This window comes from Phyllobates terribilis, unplaced genomic scaffold, assembly GCF_046119375.1.
Source record: "Phyllobates terribilis strain yellow unplaced genomic scaffold, ASM4611937v1 Scaffold_5__5_contigs__length_657084704, whole genome shotgun sequence".
Classification (NCBI taxonomy): domain Eukaryota; kingdom Metazoa; phylum Chordata; class Amphibia; order Anura; family Dendrobatidae; genus Phyllobates; species Phyllobates terribilis.
Genome location: NW_027362765.1, coordinates 32,878,336 through 32,903,855, shown reverse-complemented (window position 1 = coordinate 32,903,855; position 25,520 = coordinate 32,878,336). Strand labels below are relative to the sequence as shown.

Here is a 25,520-nt window from a genome sequence, read left to right as displayed (position 1 = left end):
CCCAGTCCTCTGGAGACGCCACGGCAGGGCTCATGGGGGCGCCTCCGTGAGCGTTGCGGCAGGCGCGACATCGCCTCACGGGAGGTAGATGTCCGCCGGGTGTGGGGCCGCTAGCGGGCTTCCTCCCCCCCCCCCTCGCTACCGCTTGCAGGAGATCCAGGTCGCGCCGGCGGCGCACGTGACGGGCGCGACCTTCTGACGCGACTTCCGCTGCGCCGGGCAGGAAGCCCTGTGACGTCACCGGAAGGGGCGGGGCTCGTTTGAATTTTTTGGCGCGAGCAGCTGAACGCCGGGGGATTGAGGACCTGGCGGCAAGTAGCCCACCTGGATCCCACCTGGACCTGTGGAGGAAGACCAAGGAGCAGGTAACGCCCTCCTGGGTTTAAAAAAAAAAAAAAAAAAAAAAAAAAAAAAAAGGGAACACACATCCACACATGGTACCGGTATGGCCAGTATATAAAGGGTCTGGTAACATACAGAGGTGCTTCCCAGCCCATTCTTTCATTGTAAGCTATGGAAGATTCACAGGAGCTGTCACCTAGGCAACAACATCTGCTGCAGGAGCAGCCCTCTGGGGAGCCCTCACAACTAGTGGCGCAGCGCCATTCCCGGCTAGGGTCTGGTCGTACAACTAGAAGAGCTACCACTAAGAGCAGAAAGGACGGTCCGGTGCGGCGTGATTCCTCGCCATGCATGCTGGATTCTTCTGCTTCTACGGTACCGAAGGTTCTGTGGGGTGAGTGGAATCTTCGTGAAAGTTCTACTAATGTTTCCTCCTTCTTTCTATCTATGACTTTCTTTTAGAGCAAGAAATGTTCCTCGAAGTCCAAGCACAGAGAGTGTGCCTTATGCAGCTGTCCACTCCCTGATTCTTATAGCAAAAGGTTGTGTCAGCTTTGTATCAGCAAAATGATATCGGAGGAGACCCAAGATTTTTCCCTAGGCCTAAGAACTTTAATAAGGGAAGAAATAGGCAAAGCATTGCAAGGTTCAGAGTCTGGGCATATTCCTCAAGAAACCCAGCCGTGTTCAGACTCTGAGCTATCGGTCGCTTCCTCCTCCACCTTCTCTTCCTCTGATAGTGAGCCAGACAGACAGTGCTTCCCCCTGAAGGAGGTCGATGCCCTAGTAAAAGCCGTCCGATCTACAATGGGGATAGTGGACTCGAGGATAGAGAAGTCAGCTGAGGATGTTATGTTTGGTGGTCTGGGGCTAAAGAAGAGAAGGGTCTTTCCAGTAAATTCAAGGGTGAAAGACCTCATTGATAAGGAGTGGAGAAAGCCTGACAAGAAGGGTAGTGTTCCTCCATCCTTTAAAAGGAAATATCCGTTTGAGGATGCTATGTGTTCCTCCTGGTTAAAAGCACCCAAGCTGGATGTTGCTGTTACTAAAGCAGCGAAAAGACCTTCCCTCCCGTTCGATGATATGGGTGCATTGAGAGACCCCCTAGACAGACGGGCTGATACTTTCCTGAAAGGGGCATGGGAGACAGCTGCGGGAGCACTGAGACCAACAGTAGCAGCTACCTGTACGTCCAGAGCCCTGATGGTGTGGCTTGAACAGCTAGACAGTCAGTTGAAGGATGGTACTTCTAGGAAAGACATTATTTCTTCCCTTCCACTGGTTCAGGGGGCGGCAGATTTTCTTGCTGATGCATCTGTGGACTCGGTGAGGTTGGCAGCAAAGTCAGCAGCACTGTCAAATGCGGCTCGGCGAGCCTTGTGGATTAAAAGCTGGCCAGGGGATTTACAGACTAAGTTCAGACTATGTACAATCCCGTGTGAAGGGGAATACCTCTTTGGTCAGACCATGGACGACTTATTGGAGAAAGCGGGGGACCCTAAGAAGGGGTTTCCATCAGTACCTCTACCCTCCTTTAAGAGATCGTTCCGGAAGAGGAAATTTTTCCGGAAGAGATATTTCAGGGAGCAAGACAAGTCTGATGAAAGAGGTCGAAAAGGTAGAGGTCTACTCTTTGGTCCGTCTCCAAAAAATGAGCAGAAGACAGGGGATACACAATCAGCCCAGGTGGGAGGGAGATTGTCATTTTTTGTCCCAGCTTGGGAACAGATTTCTCATAATAATTGGATTTTGAGCCTGATTAAGTATGGTCTTAAGTTTCAATTTAAAGCATTGCCTCACAAAAGGTTCATGGTTGTTCCCTCCAGTTCTTCCCCAGAACGCCAGGCTGCCCTCGTTTCGGAAGTACAAACCCTAATAAGAAAGCACGTCCTGATTGAGGTTCCGGAAGCTGAAAAGGGTCTTGGTTTCTACTCCCCGCTCTTCTTGATTCCGAAACCGGATGGAAGTTTCAGGACAATTATAAATCTGAAATCCCTGAATAATTTCCTTAAAATACACACCTTTAAAATGGAGTCTTTAAAATCCGTAATAAAGTTACTTTTTCCCCACTGCTATATGGTAGTGCTCGATCTCAAATATGCGTATTACCATATCCCAATTCATAGTGATTACCAGAAATACTTGAGGCTGGCCATTGAAATAGACGGGGTGGTTAAACACTTCCAATACACTGCACTCCCCCTCGGTTTAGCTATAGCCCCACGGGTTTTTACTAAAGTAATGGCGGAAGTTATGGCCCATATAAGAGAAAGGGACATTCTAATTATCCCTTACCTGGATGATCTCCTGATAGTGGGGAATTCGTTGGTTCAATGCGAGACCCACCTGCAGGAGACCATGTCGGTCTTAAAGAGTTTGGGGTGGTTTCTAAATTTAGAAAAATCTAGACTATCTCCACTCAAGGTACAACAATATCTGGGGGTCATATTAGATTCCAGGAAACAGCTATGTTGTCTTCCAGAAGAGAAAATTGATAGAATCCGGGAGTTGGTAAAACAATGTATACGTAAACCTTCTATGTCACTCCGTAAGGCCATGTCACTATTGGGAACCTTCACCTCCACTTTTCCTGCGGTTCGTTGGTCACAATTGCATTCAAGAGCCTTTCAGTGGGATGTGTTGTACAATAACACAGCTTTAGAGGGGCATCTAGACCGTAAGTTTACGCTAGGTCCTCGTGCCATATGGTCCCTTCGTTGGTGGTTACGACAAGACAATCTTGCTAAAGGGGTTCCTTGGGAATGTAGTCCAACTGCAGTCTTGTCCACTGATGCAAGTGCTACAGGTTGGGAAGCTCACTTTGAAGGGAAATTAGTGCAGGGAACCTGGTCAAGCAGTGAGCAACAGTTGTCATCAAATGTTAAGGAGCTTCTGGCGGTGCAGCATGCGTTCAACGAGTTCCTTATATATTTTCAGGACCAGCATGTCCGTGTACTCTCGGACAATCAAGTCACGGTAGCTTACATAAACCACCAAGGGGGAACCCGCTCAAGAAACTTGATGAGGGTAGCGAACGCACTTCTGCTGAAAGCCGAAGATCACTGTCTCTCTCTTTCGGCTACTCATCTAAAAGGCAAGGAAAACATCACAGCGGATTTCCTCAGCCGTACTTCTGTAAAAGAAGGAGAGTGGTCCCTAAATACACAAATATTCTCCAGAATCGTAGAAATGTGGGGCCTTCCGACTGTGGACTTATTCGCAACAAGAGCCAATCGGAAAGTGGAAAATTTTTGTTCCTTAGACCCCAGAGAAGGACCCCTGGCAGTGGACACTTTTATGGTTCCCTGAAGGTTTCCTCTGGCATATACCTTCCCTCCCATGATCCTGCTCCCAGCGGTGATAAAAAAGATCAGGGCAGACCGGGCCAGAGTTAAACTCGTATGTCCCTTTTGGCCCAAAAGACCGTGGTTCCCTTGTCTCCGGAAGATGTCCATATCAGATCCCTGGGTTCTTCCGGAGATTCCGGACCTCCTCACTCAAGGGCCACTTTCCCATCCTCCAACCCCGAGTCTACATTTGACGGCGTGGAATTTGAGAGGGTGTTATTGACCAACAAAGGATTCCCCGCAAATGTAGTGAATACTCTCCTGGCTAGCAGAAAACCTGTTACCACCCGTATTTATGCCAGGACCTGGAGGAAGTTTCTGTCCTTTGCAGAAGTTAAGGTGGAGGAGGGGCCCCCTATTGGGAAAATTCTGGAATTTCTGCAGCGAGGCTTAGAATTAGGTCTCACTACCAGTACCTTGAAAGTACAGGTGTCGGCGTTGGGAGCTTTATTTTCTTCCAATATTGCAGATAATTATTGGATAGGCCGTTTTATAAAAGCTTCCTTTAGGTGTAGACGCATTACCAAAGCAAAGATGTCTCCCTGGGATTTGAATTATGTCTTAGATGCCTTGACCAGTTCTCCTTTTGAGCCACTAGATTTAGTCTCCCCCAAAATTATTTTCCTAAAGACGGTCCTGTTAGTAGCCCTAACTTCAGCCAGGAGAGTCAGTGACCTACAGGCCCTTTCAATATGCCCTCTATTCACGCAAATTCTGGACGATAGGATTATATTAAAACCTGATCCAGCCTTTCTTCCTAAATTGGCCACTCGATTCCATAGAACCCAGGAAATAGTTCTCCCAACTTTTTGCTTTCCGCCCAAAAATCAAAAAGAGGAGAGACTTCACACTTTAGACGTTAGGAGGTGCGTACTAAGGTACTTAGAAGTATCACATGGCTTTAGAAAGGATAAGTCCCTATTTATTTGCTATCAGGGGGCTAGGAAGGGTTGTAAGGCCTCAAAGGCTACAATCGCTAGATGGATCAAGGAGGCCATTTCCCTCGCATACTCCTCAGGGGATAAAGAGATACTGGAGGGATTGAGGGCGCATTCTACCAGAGCGGTGTCAACCTCCTGGGCGGAGAAGACAGGGCTTTCCATTGAGGAGATTTGTAAGGCTGCCACTTGGTCTTCTCCCTCTACTTTCTATAGGCACTATAGATTGGATCTGGGTGGCTCTGCAGATCTCACTTTCGGGAGAAGGGTGCTTCAAGCTGTGGTCCCTCCCTAATTTCCTTCGTCTCTGTAATTCTCTCACGTGGTGCTGTCATGGACGACCGAATAAAGCCTTAGTTACTTACCGGTAACGGGATTTTTCGGAGCCCATGACAGCACCCGTATATTCCCTCCCTTCACTGGTGTTGTGCACTCCTGTAGATTTGATTTCTTTTTGTGCACCCTTGTGGGAAATTGATGAAAAGTAATGTACTTAATGTGATTATGTTTTGTTATAACTAACCTTGGCGGTACTCTCATGCTCTGTTAACTAAACTGAGGCGGAAAGAGAGGGCCGCCCTTTTTAACCTGTAGGTTTCCTGTCCTTGATGGGCAGATCCTCTCTCTCACCTGGTGCTGTCATGGGCTCCGAAAAATCCCGTTACCGGTAAGTAACTAAGGCTTTTTGTGAAAAAGTTAAATGTTCATTTTTTTCTTCCACATTCCAAAAATTCCTGTGAAGCACCTGAAGGGTTAATAAATTTCTTGAATGTGGTTTTGACCACCTTGTAAGGTGCAGTTTTTATAATGTTTTCACTTTTGGGTATTTTCTGTCATAAAAGCCCCACAAAGTCACTTCAAATGTGATGTGGTCCCTAAAAAAATGGTTTGGTAAATTTGGTTGGAAAAATGAGAAATCGCTGGTCAACTTTTAACCCTTATAGCTCCCTAATAAAAAAAAAATTTGGTTCCAAAATTGTGCTGATGTAAAGTAGACATGTGGGAAATGTTATTTATTAACTATTTTGTGTGACATATCTCTCGGATATTTTGAAATTGCAATATTTTCACCAAATTTCCTATTTTTTTTTACAAATAAACGCAAGTCGTATCAAAGAAATATTACCACTATCATGAAGTACAATATGTCACGAAAAAACAGTCTCAGAATCAGTGGGATCCATTGAAGCGTTCCAGAGTAATTACCTCATAAAGTGACAGTGGTCAGAATTGTAAAAATTGGCCTGGTCATTAACGTGCAAACCACCATCTTGGGTAAAGGAGTTAATAATCTAGGTAAAAAAATCAGATACACCAATTATTACTGTACAAACATATCTGCTGGACAAAATACTATAGACACCATTCGGAATAAACACAAACACCAATCAGAACAACCCGAACTATTTGGTCATAAATACATACGTAGGTATTAAACAATAAAAAACCTTTATTGATTACATAGTTGGAATTATAGCGGCGCTGCTAGAGAAAGGTGCACACACATCACAGATTATGTATACAAACAATATAAGCATAAAAAAGAGTAAAAGCACGTATAAAATTATATAGATGTAGCTGGACCGAAGAAGGATTGTAAACAGGTACAGAGGATATATGCGTTTCTCTGTCTCAACACAGTGTTATTGCATAAATAGTAATATTTTGTGCTTAGAACATATATTTAGGGTAATATGATAGAATGAAGTAGCTGAGCAAAAATTATATATTACGGCTGTATATAGAAACTATGTTCAAAGGTTAAAAATAGGATAGAAACTACGTATCATTGCATATAATAATGAACTGAATGCATATAAATACGTATCCCACATGGAAGAATCTAATGGAAATGGGCCCTAGTTCTAATAAAAAGACCAAGCAAGAGCCAAGTAATACACTCAGTGGTGGAAGCAAAGCACACATGGAGCATATGAATAAGGAAGCACAGTACCTGTGTGTTCCAGGCAGTGAGTGTGGCACCCACCCCGACGAGCGTTTCGGTATGAACCTTCTTCAGGTAACATACAAGCCTCTGATTGCTCCAGTGATGCACTGTACTACTGTAGTGTGTTGAATTATCCCTGCCTGTCCGTGTAATTCTAACTGCCCCATACACATGAGATGGGGGAAATAAGTATTTGATGCAATGCTCATTTTGCAGGTTTTCCCACCTACAAAGAATGGAGAGGTCTGTAATTTTTATCGTAGGTACACTTCACCTGTGAGATACAGAATCCTAAAAAAAATCCAGAAAATCGCTTTATATCATTTTTACATAATTAATTTGCATTTTATTGCATGAAATGAGTATTTGATACAATAGGAAAACAGAACTTAATATTTGGTACAGAACCCTTTGTTTGCAATTACAGAGGTCAGACGTTTCCTGTAGTTCTTGACCAAGTTGCACATACCATAACTCCCAACTGTTCCGTTTTTTTTCCCCCATTTTCCTTAATAAACCATATTTTTCCTTACCCCTTTTCAGCCTTAACCCTTTCCACCCTATTTTTGCCTATATCTTTCATCCATTTAAATTTCACTTTTTTACTTTTATTTTGTTCTTCTTTGCGTCTATATTACTGTGTATTTATCATGTCTCCAAGCGATTTAGCATCACTTGGAAAGTGCTTGACAACTTGGTCACACTATATACTGTAAATCCAAGCGACCAGCATGGATTTATATAGTGTGACCGAAAGAATGTTAAAAAATATATATATACTTACCTTCTGATGGCCCCCGGAGTCCTTGTCTTGCCTTGCCGGCAACTCGCGGTAGATTTAAGGACCTGCCGACGTCAGCGGTCGCGTGACCCTTCACGTGACTAAATGATGTCAGCGCAGATCCTGTAGTCTACCGCGAACTGCCGGCAAACAGAGACAAGGACTCCGGGGGCCATCAGAAGATGAGTATAATGTATATTTTTTATTTTATTCTTTTTTTTACAGGTTCTATGGTACCTGGGTCCGGAGGAGAGTCTCCTCTTCTCCAAACCCGGGTACCATCCGCACATTGAAACGCATGGATTCCGCATGTACAGATGCAGTGATGCGGATTCCATGCGGTCCAATGCAAGTCAATGGCGGCGAAAACGCAGCACTTCCGCAAAATAATTGGTAGTGCTGCGTATTTTTCCGCATTGATAATCCGCAGCGGAAATTTCCGCAGCATGTGCACAGCACATGCGGATTATCATTGGGGAACATGGCAGACCTTCTACCAAGCGTTTTTTAAGTGTTTCTGCAGCGGAATTGCCGCTGCAGAAATGCTTAAACAACGCATAGTGGGCATACAGCCTAAAAAGCACATTAAAAACGCGGCTTTACATCTGCACCAGAAATGCATCAAATAAGTGGGAGAATATTGTTATTGTGTAGATGTGTGCAGAAAACAAAAAACACAGTAATTCTGAACCGTATGAACACAGCCTTACAGACACAAAAAAATGCCAGATGTCGTATAGTGAACCCACATAAAGATGAGAACGTTCTGGTGCCTCTGACTGTGAATGAATGAACAAAAAATAATCCACAGGCCGTAAATATAGATGAGCAGGACACACAGATGACGTCGCACCAGCTTTGGCTAATCAAAAGCTGCCCAGGGGATGCTGGAAGATAAGAGATTCGGCCTCCTGAATAGCCGCCAGGTAACACTGACCTGCACGCTGAACCAGAGACCTGTGAATCCATCAGCTCATCTCTAGCCCCAACTGTCTGGGATACAGCAAACAGTCCCGGATTTGGGTTTAAACCCTGCAGTCTCGGGTGTCTGCTGAATTTTGATCACTACCAGCGCCCCTCTGACAACTCCTGTCGGGAGAAAAAAATGGTAAATGGGGATTGGGGTGTGGCCAGAGGCGTGGCCAAAATTTGCCACTGCGCACCACATGATCTGTCCCTCTTTCTGTTCTTCAAAAGTTGGGAGGTATGCACATACTGCAGCAGGGATTTTAGCCCACTCCTCCATACAGATCTTCTCCAGATCTTTCAGGTTTCGGGGCTGTCGCTGGGCAACTTTGAGTTTCAGCTCACTCCAAAGATTTTCTATTGGGTTCAGGACTGGAGACTGGCTAGGCCACTTCAAGACCTTGAAATGCTTCTTAAGGTGCCACTCCTTAGTTGCCCTTGTGGTGTATTTTGGGTCATTGCCATGCTGGAAGACCTATCCTCGACCCATCTTCAATGGGAAGGGAAGGAAGTTGTTGGCCTAAATCTTGTGATACATGACTCCATTCTCCCTTCAATACGGTGCGGTTGTCCTGTCCCCTTTGCACAAAACCACCCCCAAAGTATGATGTTTTCCCCACCATTCTTCATGGTTGACACTGTGTTCTTGAGGTTGTACTCGTCCTGCTTCTTCCTCCAGACACAGCGAGTGGAATTGATAACAAAAAGTTCTATATTGGTATCATCTGACCACATGACCTTCTCCCATGCCTCCTCTGGATCACCCAGATGGTCATTGGCAAACTTCAAATGGGCTTGGACATGTGCTGGCGTGAGCAGGGAGACCTTGCGTGCCCTGCAGAATTTTAATTCATGACATTGTAGTGTGTTACTAACGGTAATGTTTGAGACTGTGGTCCCAGCTCTCTTCATGTCATTGACCAGATCCTCCCGTTTAGTTCTGGGCTGATTCCTGACCTTTCTCAGAATCATCGTTTTTTTTTCAATCAGATCATTTTTTATTGTGAAAGATATTAAGATACATTCACATTTTAATATGTTTTGATTGTTTCTAAAAATGAAATAAAGGAAACACACAAATAAAAAAAACATAAGTTAACCAAATACAAATGGGTTCCAATTAACTGTCATTGTAGGTATTATCATTCATTTACTACAAATTACATATCTGAATACAAATATGGATGAAAACCATCTGACTGTTTGTGTATTGCATTAAAATACAGAGAATCACAGCATTTACATGTAATTAGTTTGGACACTTTTGTTTTCCAAGATCTAACACTTTGGGTGTGTAAGTTATGGACTTGAGATGAGTTAGGAGATTTTACATGTTCATGACAAGGAGATGTATAGTCTATCATAGTGTTTCCGAGAAGGCTTTCTGATGCAATCCCGGGAGTAGTTAACCATTGTTCCCAAAGCTTTATAATTTTTTTTAAGGGTGTTTCTTTTAATATATGTTCCCCTTTCCATACATAAGACATTATTTAGTTTGGATTTCAATTCTTCTATCGTTGGGGGGGATTTTTCTATCCAATGTAGTGCTAAAAGTTTTCTTGCTTGAAATAGTACTCGGGAGATAGCTATAGGGGAACCCGAATCCAGCCCCTCCTCCAACAGACCAAGTATGCAGATTTTGGGTTTTAATTGTATATTCCAAACACAGATTTTATTAACCCCTTAACGACCTTGGGGCTTTCTGTTTTTGTGTTTTCATTTTTTGCTCCCCTTCTTCCCAGAGCCAGAACTTTTTACATTTTCGTTCAATATGGCCCTGTGAGGGCTTATTTTTTGCGGGACGAGTTGTACTTTTAAACGCCATCACTGGTTTTACCATATCGTGTGCTGGAAAACGGGAAAAAAATTCCAAGTGCGGTGAATCTGCAAAAAAATGCAATTCCACAGTTGTTTTTTGGGTCCTTTTTTTACCACGTTCACTGATTGCTAAAACTGACCTGCCATCATTATTCTCCAGGTCATTACGAGTTCGTAGACATCAAACATGTATAGGTTCTTTTTATTTAAGTGGTGAAAAAAAAATCCAAAGTTTGCTAAAAAAAAAAAAAAAAAAATGACGCCATTTTCCGAGACCTGTAGCGTTTCCATTTTTCAAGATCTGGGGCTGGGTGAGGGCTTATTTTTTGCACGCCGGGCTGACGTTTTTATTATTGTGTATGTGGTTTTTTATTTATATATATATATATATATATATTTTGAATGGGGCGAAAGGGGGGTGATTTAAACTTTTATATTTTTTTTATTTTTTAAAAAAAAATTTTTTTTTACACTTTCTGCTTGCTTCTATAGTCTCCATAGGAGACTATAAGCAGCAGTTGTCTGATTGCTTCTACTGCATACAAGCGATGAGCAGATCGCTTGTATGCAGGAGAAATGCTCACTTGCTATGAGCACTGACCACTAGGTGGCGCTCATAGCAATTGAGACATGACAACCACAGGCGTCTGCTGCAGACCCTGGGTTGTCATGCCCACCCATTGGTGACCAGCGATCACGTGACGGGATCACCGATGGGCAGGGCTTAGGACGTGGCTGTTGCGGGCACATGTCAGCTGTAATAATCAGCTGACATGTGCTCGGTTCAGTGCGGGCTCACCGCCGGAGCCCCTGCTGAACCGGCCTTCCCGACCTGGTGCATACTATTGTTGACCAGGTCGGAAAGGGGTTAAGTCAACTGCCCCCTTCCAATAGTTCCCAATGTTTACACACTCCCACATCATGTGCATTAAATGAGCGTCGTTTTTCCTCCATCTTGGACACAGGTTGTCAACTCGTATACCAATTTTAAATAGGATACTCGGGGTCTTATATACTCTATGAATAAGAAAGATTTGGGACAGTCTTTGTGATTCATACAAGGATTAATTTAGGAATTAGAGCCAGCACCGCTTCCCATTGTTCCACACATAGGGGACCCAAATCTCTTTCCCACTTTACTTTGGCTGTGATGGGATACTTTTCTAAATGCACAACTATAAGTTGCTTATATACACTGTGTGCAGAATTATTAGGCAAGTTGTATTTTAGTGGATTAATTTTATTATTGATCAACAACTATGTTCTCAATCAACCCAAAAGACTCATAAATATCCAAGCTTAATATTTTTGAAAGTTGGAGTGGGTTTTTTTTAGATTTGGCTATCTTAGGAGGATATCTGTTTGTGCAGGTAACTATTACTGTGCAGAATTATTAGGCAACTTAATAAAAACCAAATATAATCCCATCTCACTTGTTTATTTTCACCAGGTAAACCAATATCAGTGCACAAAATTTAGAAATAAACATTTCTGACATGCAAAAAACAAAAACCAAAAAAATTAGTGATCAGTATAACCACCTTTCTTTATGATGACACTCAACAGCCTTCCATCCACAGATTCTGTTAGTTGCTTGATCTGTTTTCGATCAACATTGCGTACAGCAGCCACCACAGCCTCCCAGACACTGTTCCGAGAGGTGTACTGTTTTCCCTCCCTGTAGATCTCACATTTTATGATGGACCACAGGTTCTCTATGGGGTTCAGATCAGGTGAACAAGGGGACCATGTCATTATTTTTTCTTCTTTTAGACCTTTACTGGCCAGCCACGCTGTGGAGTAGTTGGATGCATGTGATGGAGCATTGTCCTGCATGAAAATCATGTTTTTCTTGAACTATACCGACTTCTTCCTGTACCACTGCTTGAAGAAGTTGTCTTCCAGAAACTGGCAGTAGATCTGGGAGTTGAGCTTCACTCCATCCTCAACCCAAAAAGGTCCCACAAGTTAATCTTTGATGATACCAGCCCATACCAGTACCCCACCTCCACCTTGCTGGCGTCTGAGTCGGAGTGGAGCTCTGTGCCCTTTACTGATCCAGCCTCTGGTCCATCCATCTGGCCCATCAAGAGTCACTCTCATTTCATCAGTCCATAAAACCTTTGAAAAATCAATCTTAAGATATTTCTTGGCCAATTCTTGACGTTTTATCTTATGTTTCTTGTTCAATGGTGGTCGTTTCTCTGCCTTCTTTACCTTGGCTATGTCCCTGAGTATCGCACACCTTGTGCTTTTTGATACTCCAGTAACGTTGCAGCTCTGAAATATGGCAAAACTGGTGGCGAATGGCATCTTGGCAGCTTCACGCTTGATTTTCCTCAATTCATGGGCAGTTATTTTGCGCCTTTTTTGGCCAACACGCTTCTTGCGACCCTGTTGGCTATTTGCCATGAAACGCTTGATTGTTCGGTGATCACGCTTCAAAAGTTTGGAAATTTCAAGACTGCTGCATCCCTCTGCAAGACATCTCACAATTTTGGACTTTTCAGAGCCCGTCAAATCTCTCTTCTGACCCATTTTGCCAAAGGAAAGGAAGTTGCCTAATAAGTAAGCACACCTAATATACTGTGTTGATGTCATTAGACAACACCCCTCCTCATTACAGAGATGCACATCACCAGATTTACTTAATTGGTAGTTGGCTCTCAAGCCTATGCAGCTTGGAGTAGGACAACATGTATAAATAATATCATGTGATCAAAATACTCATTTGCCTAATAATTCTGCACGCGGTGTATATGGGAAATTAAACTCTTTGTGTCTATCGCAGAAGCAATTATATCAATTATAGTGTTTATTTATAATAATGTCATTTGCTCTGAGTTGTGCATTATACGCATGACTTATTTGCAAAAATTGATAAAACATTTTGTGAGTAGGATTGTAGCCTGCTCTTATTTGTTCGAAGCTTTTAAATATTCCCTCATTTAGGAGTTGTGACAAAATAAAAATCCCTCTATCTTCCCAATTGTTGAAGCCTTTTAGCTTATATATCGCTGGCGTGTTGTAGTTATACCATAGAGGTATGTAGTTTATGAATTTCCCAATTCCTAGCATATTCTTGCCTCTTTCCCATACTTTATATATCAGGTTCAGCTTGGGACAGTTTGGGATATTCTCATGTCTAATACTGACATTGGCAGTTTCCATTTAGTTCTTTCTCTAACTAGTTGACCTCATATTCCACAGTGTTTGGTTGTTCCTCAACCGTGAAACTGTTGCATTTGTAAGGACAAGAAGTAGACCCAGACATTTGGGATAGCTAATGCACTGTTATATTTTCCTCTCTGCAGGGTCTCTAGTTTAATTCTGGCCTGTTTCTTTTTCCATAAAAGTTCTCGGAACAAGCTATGTATTTTATAATAGAAGGTTGTGGGGATCCATACTGAGGTATTATGTAGGAGATATAAAAGTTGAGGCATGAGAATCATTTTTATTAAATTGCCTCTCCCAACTACTGACATTGGAAGTCGACACCAAGTGTCTGTTTTTGTTCTGAATTTTAGCTATATGGGAGCCAGGTTAAGAGAATAGTATTCATGGGGCCTGGCGGTAACCACTACCCCAAGATTTTTTAAAGTATTTGCTACCTGTATCCGAGTATTCTCCAGGGATAAATCTGTTGGTAAGGGATCTATGAGCATGAGGACTGATTTATTCCAATTAATTGTTAATCCTGACCAAGTTTTAATAAGATTCATTGCTGGAGAAATGGAGGAGACCACATTTCCTAAAAACAAAAGCATGTCATCCGCATATAAAGAGATCCTCATCTCCAGTGACCCACAACAGAAGCCAGTTATTTCAGTAGAAGAGCGTATTAAACAAGCTAATGGCTCTATGGCAATCGCAAAGAGAAGGGGCGATGGGGCATCCTTGCCTGGTTCCCCTCCCCATCGCGAACGTCTCTGATACACGACCATTTACCCTAAGTTTTGCCCTAGGAGACACATATAACAGCTGGATATATGAAATAAATGTATCACCAAATCCCATGCCTCTCAAGACTGCCCACAGGAAATTCCACTCTATGCCGTCAAACGCTTTGGCAGCGTCAAGAGAAAAGACTGCTCTGGACCCGGTAGACTCCGAGCTTAGCTGTAAACCCAAAAAAAGACGTCTCAAATTAACTGATGTGGATTTGTTTGGCATAAAGCCTGTTTGGTCATCATTAATCACTTTGGTAATTACTTTTTTGACAGTCTATTGGCTTATGCTTTTGCCAGTAATTTGACATCGGTTGAGAGAAGGGATATTGGTCTGTAGGAATCAGACTGACAAGGGTCTTTCCAGGTTTTAATAATAGGATTATTACAGCTTCTTTCATAGACCCTGGAAGAGATCCAGTTTTAACTGATTCCTCAAAGACATTTAACAATTTAGGTAACAATATGTCGTGTTACATTTTAAAGAATTCCCCTGGTATCCCATCTAAACCTGGGGCCTTTGCATTTTGAACCTCTTGAAGTACCTCTTCTAATTCTTCTAAGGATAGAGGTTTTTCTAGTAAGTTTCTATTTTCAGATGTTAATTCCGTTAATGGGATGTTTTTTAGGAACTCTTCGATATCTTCATTTCTGGCACTGCTTTTAGATGAACATATGGAAGAGTAATAACTATGTAAAGTTTGAAGGATATCCTCATCCTCCGCGACCACTACGACATTTTCAGAGATTAGTCTAGATAAATATGATGTTCCACTTTGGACTTTGACAATAGTTGCCAATAACCGTTCAGCACTTTTTCCCTCCACAAAGAATCCCTGTTTCATAAAAAGTCTCTTTTGTGTCGTGAAGTCAAATATGTGATCTTTCAATATTATTTGAGCCTTCTCCATCTCTTTGGCTTTATAAATGGAGGGGTCCGCAATGAGCAGTAACTCAGAGTGGATAACCTCCTTTTGTAATTTTTGCATGAGTTCCCTTGATTTAGATTTTCTTTTACTAATCTCATTTATGTATAAACCGCTGACATATGCCTTCATTGCATCCCAAACTATTAGAATGGAGGCTAAATCTTTATTTACTGCAAAGTATTCAGCTATCCTCTCATACAGAGAACTTCCAATAGTTTGAATTCAGATCGGGTTTAATCGCCATATAACCCCAGTATGTATCCTGTTTATGACTAATGGAAGTCGTATCTGTAAAGCGGAGTGGTCCGAGATACTTCTAGGTAGATATTCAATAGATTTTACGTATGGCAGCTTGTGTGTGTTTCCAATTGCTAGGTCTATTCTGGATAGCAAGTGATACGATGCTGAATAACAAGAATATTGTTTGATATAAGGGTGTTTAATTCACCAGATATCTACCAATCTCATTTCTGAAATAACCCTTGATAGAGATGTTTGTGCTGTAGTTACTGGTATAATCCCCGTATGGAATTTGTCCCAGTGTGGGTGCAAATACATATTAAAATCACCTATTATTGTAGTTGGAATATCTGGGAAAGTGACCAAAAAGGAAAATATCCCTTTTAACATCTCTCAGGAGAACGGCGGTGGGATGTACAGCGCTACTATAATAACTGAAATATTATATATAAAACATTATATAGAAACAGCGGCAGTCTGGGTCCACAACCACATTATTGCATATAAAGGGTATATTCCTATGTACCATAAGGCTTACGCCCCTTGAATGGGTGGAATACACTGAGTGATATTCATGCGACATCCATGATCGATGTAGTAAATAAGTTCTGTCCCTTATCATATGTATCTCAGACTAGCATATTATTGCTGGTTGGAATTTGCTTAGCCATGAGAATATTGCGCACCTCTTGGAAGGGTCTCCCAAGCCCCTAATATTTCATGCTATACTATCCACACATTTAGACATATTGAGTAATGTGGGAATCATTTGCAATATATTTTACATATATCCCGATCTGTTGAGGGTCAATTTTGGCAGTCAGATTATTATGCTGAGAGAAGAACCTTAAACCAGAAAAAAAAAAAACAATAAAATAATAATTACTAAGCAACATACTTTTCTTAGTAAACGATCTACCTATGATGGGAAAATTGGGGCCACTTATTATCCTGAGCTCATGTGGCACAGTAGCACCTGTAAAAAATTGCATAAAGTAAACTTTAGTAGACCATCATTCTACCTGCTTCAAATGTATTAATGATCTAAAATATAAACCAGCAATTTAAAGGTGTAGCATCCTAATAATATTATAGGAGAACATAGATACTGTCCCAAGTGGTGGAGGTGTATTTGTCTTCAGGGATTTTTTTTATGTAAGCTTTTTTCATTAGCATCCAGCCATGATCAAGCATCAGTCGGGTTCTCAAAGATTTGCACTTCTCCTTTTGCCACCACACGCAGTTTGGCTGGATATAGCATGGAGTATAGCACTTGAAAGGTCCTCAATCTTCATTTGATATCGATGAATTTTGCACGGCGTTTTTGCATTTCAGCAGAAAAGTCAGGATAAATAGAGACTCTGTGACTATCAATGTAAAGATCTTTGAGGTCTCTGGCCTTCCACAGAATGGCGTCTCTGTCCCGAAAGTGTAATAAACGCATGAGGATTGGACGTGGTGGAGCACCTGCGGGTAAAGGTCTTGTGGGTGCCCTATGAGCTCTATTGTGAAAAATTAGGAAAATATTTATTTTCCAAATGTGCTCAACATCCACTTTTCGAAGAAGCTCACTGGATCTTTACCCTCAGCTTTTTCAGGGACCCCCACCAGCCTCAAGTTGTTTCTGCGCAGTCTATTTTCCAAGTCGTCTGTCTTAGCAATGAGAAGGGAGATGTTATGTATAAACTTGTTAAGATCTCTATTCATCTGTGGCATTTTGTCCTCAATATAGCAAATTCTCCCTTGCATCTACTTAGCATTTTCATTCACTCTCTGGAGGTCATGTTTAATAAGATGTATGTCTTCTTTTACACCTCCAATGTGCTCACTGAGACAAGCTAGCGTTTTATTAGACATAGTCACTGCAGTGTACACATCTCTCAGGGTATGTTCTGCAGACAAATTTACAGACATTGAGGCATCTGCACATACCTCTGTGGCAGGTTCTTCTACCTGTATTAATGAAGGACTAACTGCAGGCATTCTGTGAGCCAGCACCATGATGCCTGTGTCAATGGGGTCTTCTACCTCCTAATCTTTGTAACTTTGCTGCAGCATCTGCTGCCCTGTCCGGAGCAGGATTATCAGTCTCCAGGGCTATTTTAGGAATTCTGTCTTCCTGCGGCTGCTGTTCTTTCTCTGCTGTTTTTCTGCTATGGGTCATGTTTGGAGAGCAGCAGATCTTCCCCTCGTAAGACACAGAGGTTAAGCAATGCAGGTACACCCTTTAACTCTTCCAGATATAGGTCTATAGGCTGGTATATCGGGATTTCTAGGAGTTAGAAGCAGGAGCGAGGTGAAGTGCGTCTGCCTCACGTGCCTGCCAGGCCATGCCCCCCAGAATCATCCTTACCCCACGAGGAGAGATCTTGCATGGAACCCCAGACTGAGAAAGATTGACAGTCATCTTGTGTTTCTTCCATTTTCTAATAATTGTGGCAACAGTTGCTGCCTTCTCATAAAGCTGCTTGCCTATTGTCCTGTAGACCATCCCAGCCATGTGCAGTTCTACAATTTTGCTCCTAGTGTCCTTAGAAAGCTCTTTGGTCTTGGCCATGGTGGAGAGGTTGGAGTGTGAAGGATTGAGTGTGTGGACAGGTGTCTGTTGTACAGGTAATGAGTTCACACAGGTGCAATTAATACAGGTAATGAGTGCAGAGTAGAAGGGCTTCTTAAAGAAAAACAAGTAAAGCTATCAGGTCTGTGAGAATTCTTCCTGGTTGGTAGGTGATCAAACACTTATTTCATGTAATAAAATGCAATTTCATTATTTAAAAATCATACAATGTGATTTTCTTTTTTTTTATTTTTAGATTCTGTCTCTCACAGGTGAAGTGTACCTACGATAAAAATTACAGACCTCTCCATTCTTTGTAGGTGGGAAAACTTGCAAAATCGACAGGGTATCAAATTGTTATTTTACCCACTGTAACTGTTTGCCAAATGATCTTGCTGACAGCTGTCTCTCCCGACTCCCCATTCACACAAGCATTCTACTTGACTGGGCTTTCTTTGCTGTCTATGAGAGAGTCGTTGGCAGACTCCTCTAGCAGAGGCTTATCCACAGGGAGAGCAAACGGATCATCTTCTGAAATTAAAATGCCAGATCCTTCTATCACCTAACATAATCTGCATTTCCAATCGACTTTAGTCTAATGTGTATGGGAGCCTTAAGAGTATATTTAAGCAGAATGTTGTAAAATAATAAAAATACCACCATTGCTTGGGTCTCCCCCAAGTCTCTAATACCTGCACAGTCCCAAAGAAGTTATGATTCCTACAGCCAGTCAGTTGCCAAAGTCGTGGCCAAAATAGCCAGTGATTGGGAGCATAGAGGAGATGTCTTAGTCAGCAATTCAACTTATTTTCCATTGCATGGAATACAAAATTTACACATTCCATCTCCTGATATGTTTCCCCATATTATCTCTGGTGATTGTATTTTATTACTCGGGATTCTTTATGATGTTACATTGGCTCATCTCCCCATTCAGGTTCCTACAATATTGGATCCTCTTAGTGGAGATCTTCGATATAAGAGAATTTTCCTGATTGACCGTGAAGGATGGATATGAATAAGGACAAAATAGCGGAGAGGATATTACACCTCACCCTAGAGATCCTCTTCCGGCTTACTGGAGAGGTGAGGATTTTGTTGACGTAATGTGACATCATTCTTACCGATGGGAATAACAGATGGACAGAACTGGAGAGATGAGGACTCTGGAAATGTCTGTAGTGAGATTTATCAATGTCTCTCTCCATAATTAGGATTACATAGTAGTGAAGAAGACCTCTAGTGAACGCTGTCAGGATCCTGTGTCTGAGGGATGGGGAAGACCCCTGAGCCCAATCACCGGACCTCCACCTCACCCCCTGATACATGAGGACCTCAATGACCAGAAGATCCTAGAACTCACCTATAAGATGATTGAGCTGCTGACTGGAGAGGTGACACTGCTGGGAATGGTGGGACATTATACATTAATGATATCAAGGGATCGGGGGATAACGGTATCATTGTATGTGTCAGGTTCCTATAAGGTGTCAGGATGTTACTGTCTATTTCTCCATGGAGGAGTGGGAGTATTTAGAAGGACACAGAGATCTGTATAAGGACCTCATGATGGAGGTTCCCCAGCCCCTCACATCACCAGGTAATAAACAGGACTAAATATACACACCCTACAATTATATCTATGTAAAGAATGAATTTAGTTCTTGTATGTGTTTCCTCCAGTTCTATCCAGTAAAATGACAACACCAGAGAAATGTCTCAATCCTCTTCTTCCTGAGGACTGTAAACAAGAAATTCCCATTGTTTCTCAGGATCATCAGGTAGATGGAGAGAATGTGTCATGAGATCTGCTCTATGATGTGTAGACGGCTGTGAAAGTCTTGTGTTATCCATCAGTATTAGATGTTTTATACTAGTGTAATGAGAACCGTGGAGATGTCAGGAGTAGAACTGATCATAGATGTGACTTCTCCATCTATCTGTGACTTTTACAAAATTTGTTTCAGGGTAAAGATCTGACCCATATTAATACTACAGAGATATATGTGAGGGATGATGAGCGGTGTAAAGAGGAGATTCCTACATACGACTACCCAGGTGAGTAGTAACCACTAAATGCAGAAAGGTCACAGATTATTCTCAGTCACTGGCTGACACTGCTTTATTGACAGTCTTGTCCGGTCATACCACAATTAAAGGTCACCATTTTGCCGCTAGACCACTGCATGCTCCTCCACCCAAAACTGTCCCCATTAGTTTGAGCATTTATATAAGAACTTGTACTGGAGTCATCTATTGTTGAATCTATGAGGCCAGAAAATAAAATTTCCCCCTTATTAGCAGGGCTGTGGAGTTGGTAAGCCAAACCTCCGACTCCTCAATTTCCATGACACCGACTCCGACTCCCTCATACATGGCTCATGTTTAAGTGATAAATTTACTGTAGCACAGATTAATCTCAGCTAAAAGTCTAGACCCTTAGATCAGGAATAGGACATATCATAACTTTCCCAAATTCTTTTCCCCAAAATATTCCCCACAAACTGCATTGAACTACTGTACCCAATTTATTATATATTTTAAGAGTCGGAGTCGGTCCATCTTACACCGACTCCGACTCCACCAAAATGTACACAGACTCCGACTCCACAGTCCTGCTTATTAATAGAGCAAATTAAATGTAATAATTTTTAATGTTGGCCATATGTGAATTTCAGTATACAATTGAGTTTCCTTTTATCCTGACTTTTCAGTCTCTGTGATGGTTCTTTAACCATCTAACATCAAAGAAGTTCTTGATAAACTACATGAAAAACATTTACACCTATCTCACGATATGTCTCTAAGCTCTGCGTGGTTGATGGCTCTAATGACTCCATGTCATGAATTTCATGATATTTTCAATCCTAAGGAATAAAACTTACTGCACAATCTCTCCTGAAATGGGGAGCACTAAAACTTTTTGTACCTTTCTAGTCATGACTTATAGGACCTCTAATAGTCCATCATGAATGAGTGCACCATGTTGAAAAGTTCTCTGTAAATGTCTAATATTTCTTAAAGAAACTCATCTGACAAAAAGATATTAGCCTGTACAACAGTTTGGATTGCTGAGAGCTACCATGTCACATACTATAATTACTCAGAGATGTCACAGTTTTGGTCTACAGTAGTTATTGCAGAAGATCCTCTCATTGAATCGCTTTCTGCCGCAGCCAGTCTTTCCTAACCATGCCCCATATTTGACATCTGACTTGTGTCAGATTTAAAATGCTTAACCTGATCCAAATGATTCTGAGATTGTTGGGTTTTTTTCTGTGACACATTGTACTTTTCATTAGTGGTAATTTTAGGTTAATTTGTTTTGAGTTTATTTATGGGAAAATCAGAAATTGCCAAATATTTTGAAGAAAAAGAAAGCTCAAACATTGATTTTGTATTCCATTAAAACAAATAGTAATACCACACAAAATATTTAAAAATAGCATTTATTGTATTTTTACTTTACAACGCCAACATTTTTCAAATATCCTTTTAATTTTTTAGGACTGTAAACGGCTTAAACAACCAATTATCATTTGTTCAAGGAAATTTACAAAACCTATTTTTTGGGGACCAAATCACTTTTGCAGTTACCTATATTTTAATAAATTGCACTCCTTATAGTATCAAAAACCACATTCAAGAGATTTAAACTTTTAGGTATATCACAATAAATGTTGATGTAGCCCCACTTTTTTCAATTTTACAAGGGAAATAGAAAAAAATGGACCCCACAATATATTTGGCAGCTTCTCCTAAATAGGACAATTTCATACTTTTTTGGCACTTGACTGGGCTCAGAATGCCATTTGGCTTTGGGAATGTAAATTTTGCTATAATAGTTGTAGACATCATTTGCAGATCATCTAAGGTGCCAAAACGGCAGAAACTCAGTAGAAAACCGCATAAAATTGACTCAATTTCCCTCAGTAAATTCATCTTTAGTAGTGATTATTTTGACTTTACAGGTATTCTCTGGAAACTAGCACGCAGTGGATGTTGGAGAATGAAATTTGCAAATAGTCAATTTAAGTACCCAATAAGTTGTGCCAGCTTCTGCTCCTGGAGACACGCACTCTGTAAATGTTTAAGTGGGTTCTTCCCATTACTGCAATGCTAAACATGTGGACGCTAACAGTTTTTGGGCACACTGTGAGGCTCAGGAGCGAGGGGGACACAAATTTTGCTGAATTGGTTTATGGAAGCCATGTTGCTTTTCAAGGTCTCCTGGTAGATTTTTAACTGTTTTTGTCTTAGTAAATAATTGAATTTTGCTACATAAGTTGCAATTTCTTTAGGTATTTTATAAATGTTATACAAATTTAATTCATCATAATTAAAAATAATCTTTATTCCTGCAGATGATTGTACCAGGAGATCAGACGGACAATTGGCATCTTCAATTTTTAAATCAGATGACCTTGATATCAATCAAGATATAACTGACGTCTACGCCACTATTCCAGATATACCGTCATCATTTTGCAGCAAAGATCTATCTTTTGATTCATTACAGACCAGTAAGAAAAATGAAATTCACAAAAGAGGTGTTAAATATGAAAATGCCCTGACAGGAAACAATCAATTTTCAAGTTTAGAATATGAAAAAAGTTTTTCCCTCAAAACATCTTTTGTTACACATCCAAAAATTCACGTAGAGGAGAAAAGATTTTCTTCAGAGTGTGGGAAATATTTTAACCAGAAATTAGAGCATAGACAAAATAGAATTCACGCAGGGGAGAAACTATATTCATGTTCAGAATGTGGAAAATGTTTTGCAAAGAAATTTAGTTTTGTTATACATCAGAGAACTCACACAGGGGAGAAGCCATATTCATGTTCACAATGTGGTAACTGTTTTGCAACTAAGTCAAATCTTGTTGCACATCACAAAACTCACACAGGGGAGAAGCCATTTTCATGTTCAGAATGTGGGAAATGTTTTGCACACAAAACACAAGTTGTTACACATAAGAGAACACACACAGGGGAGAAGCCTTTTTCCTGTTCAGAATGTGAGAAATGTTTTTCAGATAGATCAACTCTTGTTAGACATCAGAGAAGTCACAGAGGGGAGAAGCCATTTGAATGTTTAGAATATGAGAAATATTTTGCAGATAAATCATATTTTGTTTCACATCAGAGAACCATCACAGGGGAGAAGCCATTTTCATGTTCAGAATGTGGGAAATGTTTTGCAGAAAAAACAAACCTTGTTAGACATCAGAAAACTCACACAGGGGAGAAGCCATTTGCATGTTTAGAATGTGGGAAATGTTTTGCAAAGAAATTACATTTTGTAATACATCAGAGAACTCACACAGGGGAGAAGCCATATTCATGTTCAGAATGTGGTAATTGTTTTGCAAGTAAGTCAAATCTTATTACACATCAGAGAACTCACACAGGGGAGAAGCCATTTTCATGTTCAGAATGTGGGAAATGTTTTGCAGATAAATCAAATCTTGGTAGACATCAGAGAAGTCACACAGGGGAAAAGCCATTTGAATGTTCAGAATGTGGGAAATGTTTTGCAGATAAATCATATCTTGTTTCACATCAGAAAAGTCACACAGGGAATAAGCCATATTCATGTTCAGAATGTGAGAAATGTTTTGCATTTAAATCACATTTAGTTACACATCAGAGAATTCACACAGGGGTGAATCCATTTTCATGTTAAGAATGTGGGAAATGTTTTGCAGAAAAAAACAAATCTTGTTAGACATCAAAGAACTCACACAGGATAGAAACCATTTTCAAGTTCAGAATGTGTGAAATATTTTACCTACAAAAGGAGTCTTGCTAAACCTCAAATATTTCACAAAGGGAGAAGTCATTGTCATACCTAGAAGATGGGAAATTCTTTACTCAAAAATCATATTATGTTGACCACAAAGGAAAACTCACACAGGAAAAACAACATAGTTTTTATAAACTGTAGAAGAAAACCTATAAGAGAGTCAAAGTAATGACAATTACACGAGAAAGCAAGTTAGAACTTACATTTCAATTAACATATGCAGTTACTAATATACTGTACATCTGTTATCTAAAAAGCAAATTAAGTGCAATATTCTATTTGCATTGAATATTTCAGTTATACAGTGGGTATGGAAAGTATTCAGACCCCTTTAAATTTTTACTCTTTGTTTCATTGCAGCCATTTGGTAAATTCTAAAAAGTTCATTTTTTTTCTCATTAAAGTACACTCTGCACTCCATCTTGACTGGAAAAAAACAGAAATGTAGAAATTTTTGCAAATGTATTAAAAAAGGAAAATTGAAATATCACATGGTCATAAGTATTCAGACCCTTTGCTCAGTATTGAGTAGAAGCACCCTTTTGAGCTAGTACAGCCATGAGTCTTCTTGGGAATGATGCAACAAGTTTTTCACACCTGGATTTGGGGATCCTCTGCCATTCTTCCTTGCAGATCCTCTCCAGTTCCGTCAGGTTGTTGGTGGACAGCCATTTTCAGGTCTCTCCAGAGATGCTCAAATGGGTTTAGGTCAGGCCTCTGGCTGGGCCAGTCAAGAATGGTCACAGAGTTGTTCTGAAGCCACTCCTTTGTTATTTTAGCTGTGTGCTTAGGGTCATTGTCTTGTTGGAAGGTGAACCTTCAGCCAAATCTGATGTCCAGAGCACTCTGGAAGAGGTTTTCATCCAGGATATCTCTGTACTTGGCCGCATTCATGTTTCCTTCAGTTGCAACCAGTCGCCCTGTCCCTGCTGCTGAAAACATCCCCATAGCATGATGCTGCCACCACCATGTTTCACTGTTGGGATTGTATTGGGCAGGTAATGAGCAGTGCCTGTTTTTCTCCACACATGCCGCTTAGAATTATCACCAAAAAGTTCTGTTGTTGTCGCATCAGACCAGAGAATCTTATTTCTCATAGTCTGGGAGTCCTTCATTTGTTTTTGAGTAAACTCTATTCGGGCTTTCATATGTCTTGCACTGAGGAGAGGCTTCCGTCGGGCCATCTGCCATAAGCTGGTGGAGGGCTGCAGTGATGGTTGACTTTGTGGAACTTTCTCTCATCTCCCTACTGCTTCTCTGGAGCTCAGCCACAGTGATCTTGGGCTTGTTCTTTACCTCTCTCACCAAGGCTCTTCTCCCACGATTGCTTAGTTTGGCTCAACGGCCAGGTCTAGAAAGGCTTCTGGTGGTCCCAAACTTCTTCTATTTAAGGATTATGGAGGCCACTGTGCTCTTAGGAACCTTGAGTAATGCAGAAATCCTTTTGTAACCTTGGCCAGATCTGTGCCTTGCTACAATTCTGTCTCTGAGTTTCTTGGGCAGTTCTTTTTGGGCTCACAATTCTAATTTTGTCTGACATGCACTGTGAGCTGTGAGGTCTTATATAGACAGGCGTGTGCCTTTCCAAATCAAGTCCTATCAGTTTAACTAAACACAGCTGGACTCCAATGAAGGAGTAGAACCATCTCAAGGAGGATCACAAGGAAATGGACAGCATGTGACTTAAATATGAGTGTCTGAGCAAAGGGTCTGAATTATGCCCATGTGATATTTCAGTTTTTCTTTTTTAATAAATTTGCAAAAATTTCTACATTTGTTTTTTTCCAGTCAAGATGGGGTGCAGAGTGTACTTTAATGAGAAGAAAATGACCTTTTTAGAATTTACCAAATGGCTGCAATGAAACAAAGAGTGAAAAATTTAAAGGGGTCTGAGTATTTTC

The 25,520-nt window shown here is 41.1% G+C and overlaps 1 protein-coding gene across 1 annotated transcript in view; it reads left to right on the top strand.

The window, feature by feature from the left end:
- The window catches only part of LOC141271840 (uncharacterized), a 30,968-nt gene extending 6,985 nt beyond the window's left edge, over positions 1–23,983 (top strand). Inside the window, exons 2-7 of the mRNA XM_073682026.1 lie at positions 18,751–18,899; positions 19,028–19,207; positions 19,290–19,413; positions 19,497–19,594; positions 19,781–19,871; positions 22,178–23,983. Coding sequence (XP_073538127.1) covers positions 18,822–18,899; positions 19,028–19,207; positions 19,290–19,413; positions 19,497–19,594; positions 19,781–19,871; positions 22,178–23,499 — 1,893 coding nt within the window. The 5' untranslated portion in view covers positions 18,751–18,821 and the 3' untranslated portion in view covers positions 23,500–23,983. The remainder of the gene's footprint in view (positions 1–18,750; positions 18,900–19,027; positions 19,208–19,289; positions 19,414–19,496; positions 19,595–19,780; positions 19,872–22,177) is intronic.
- Positions 23,984–25,520: the final 1,537 nt, after the last annotated feature.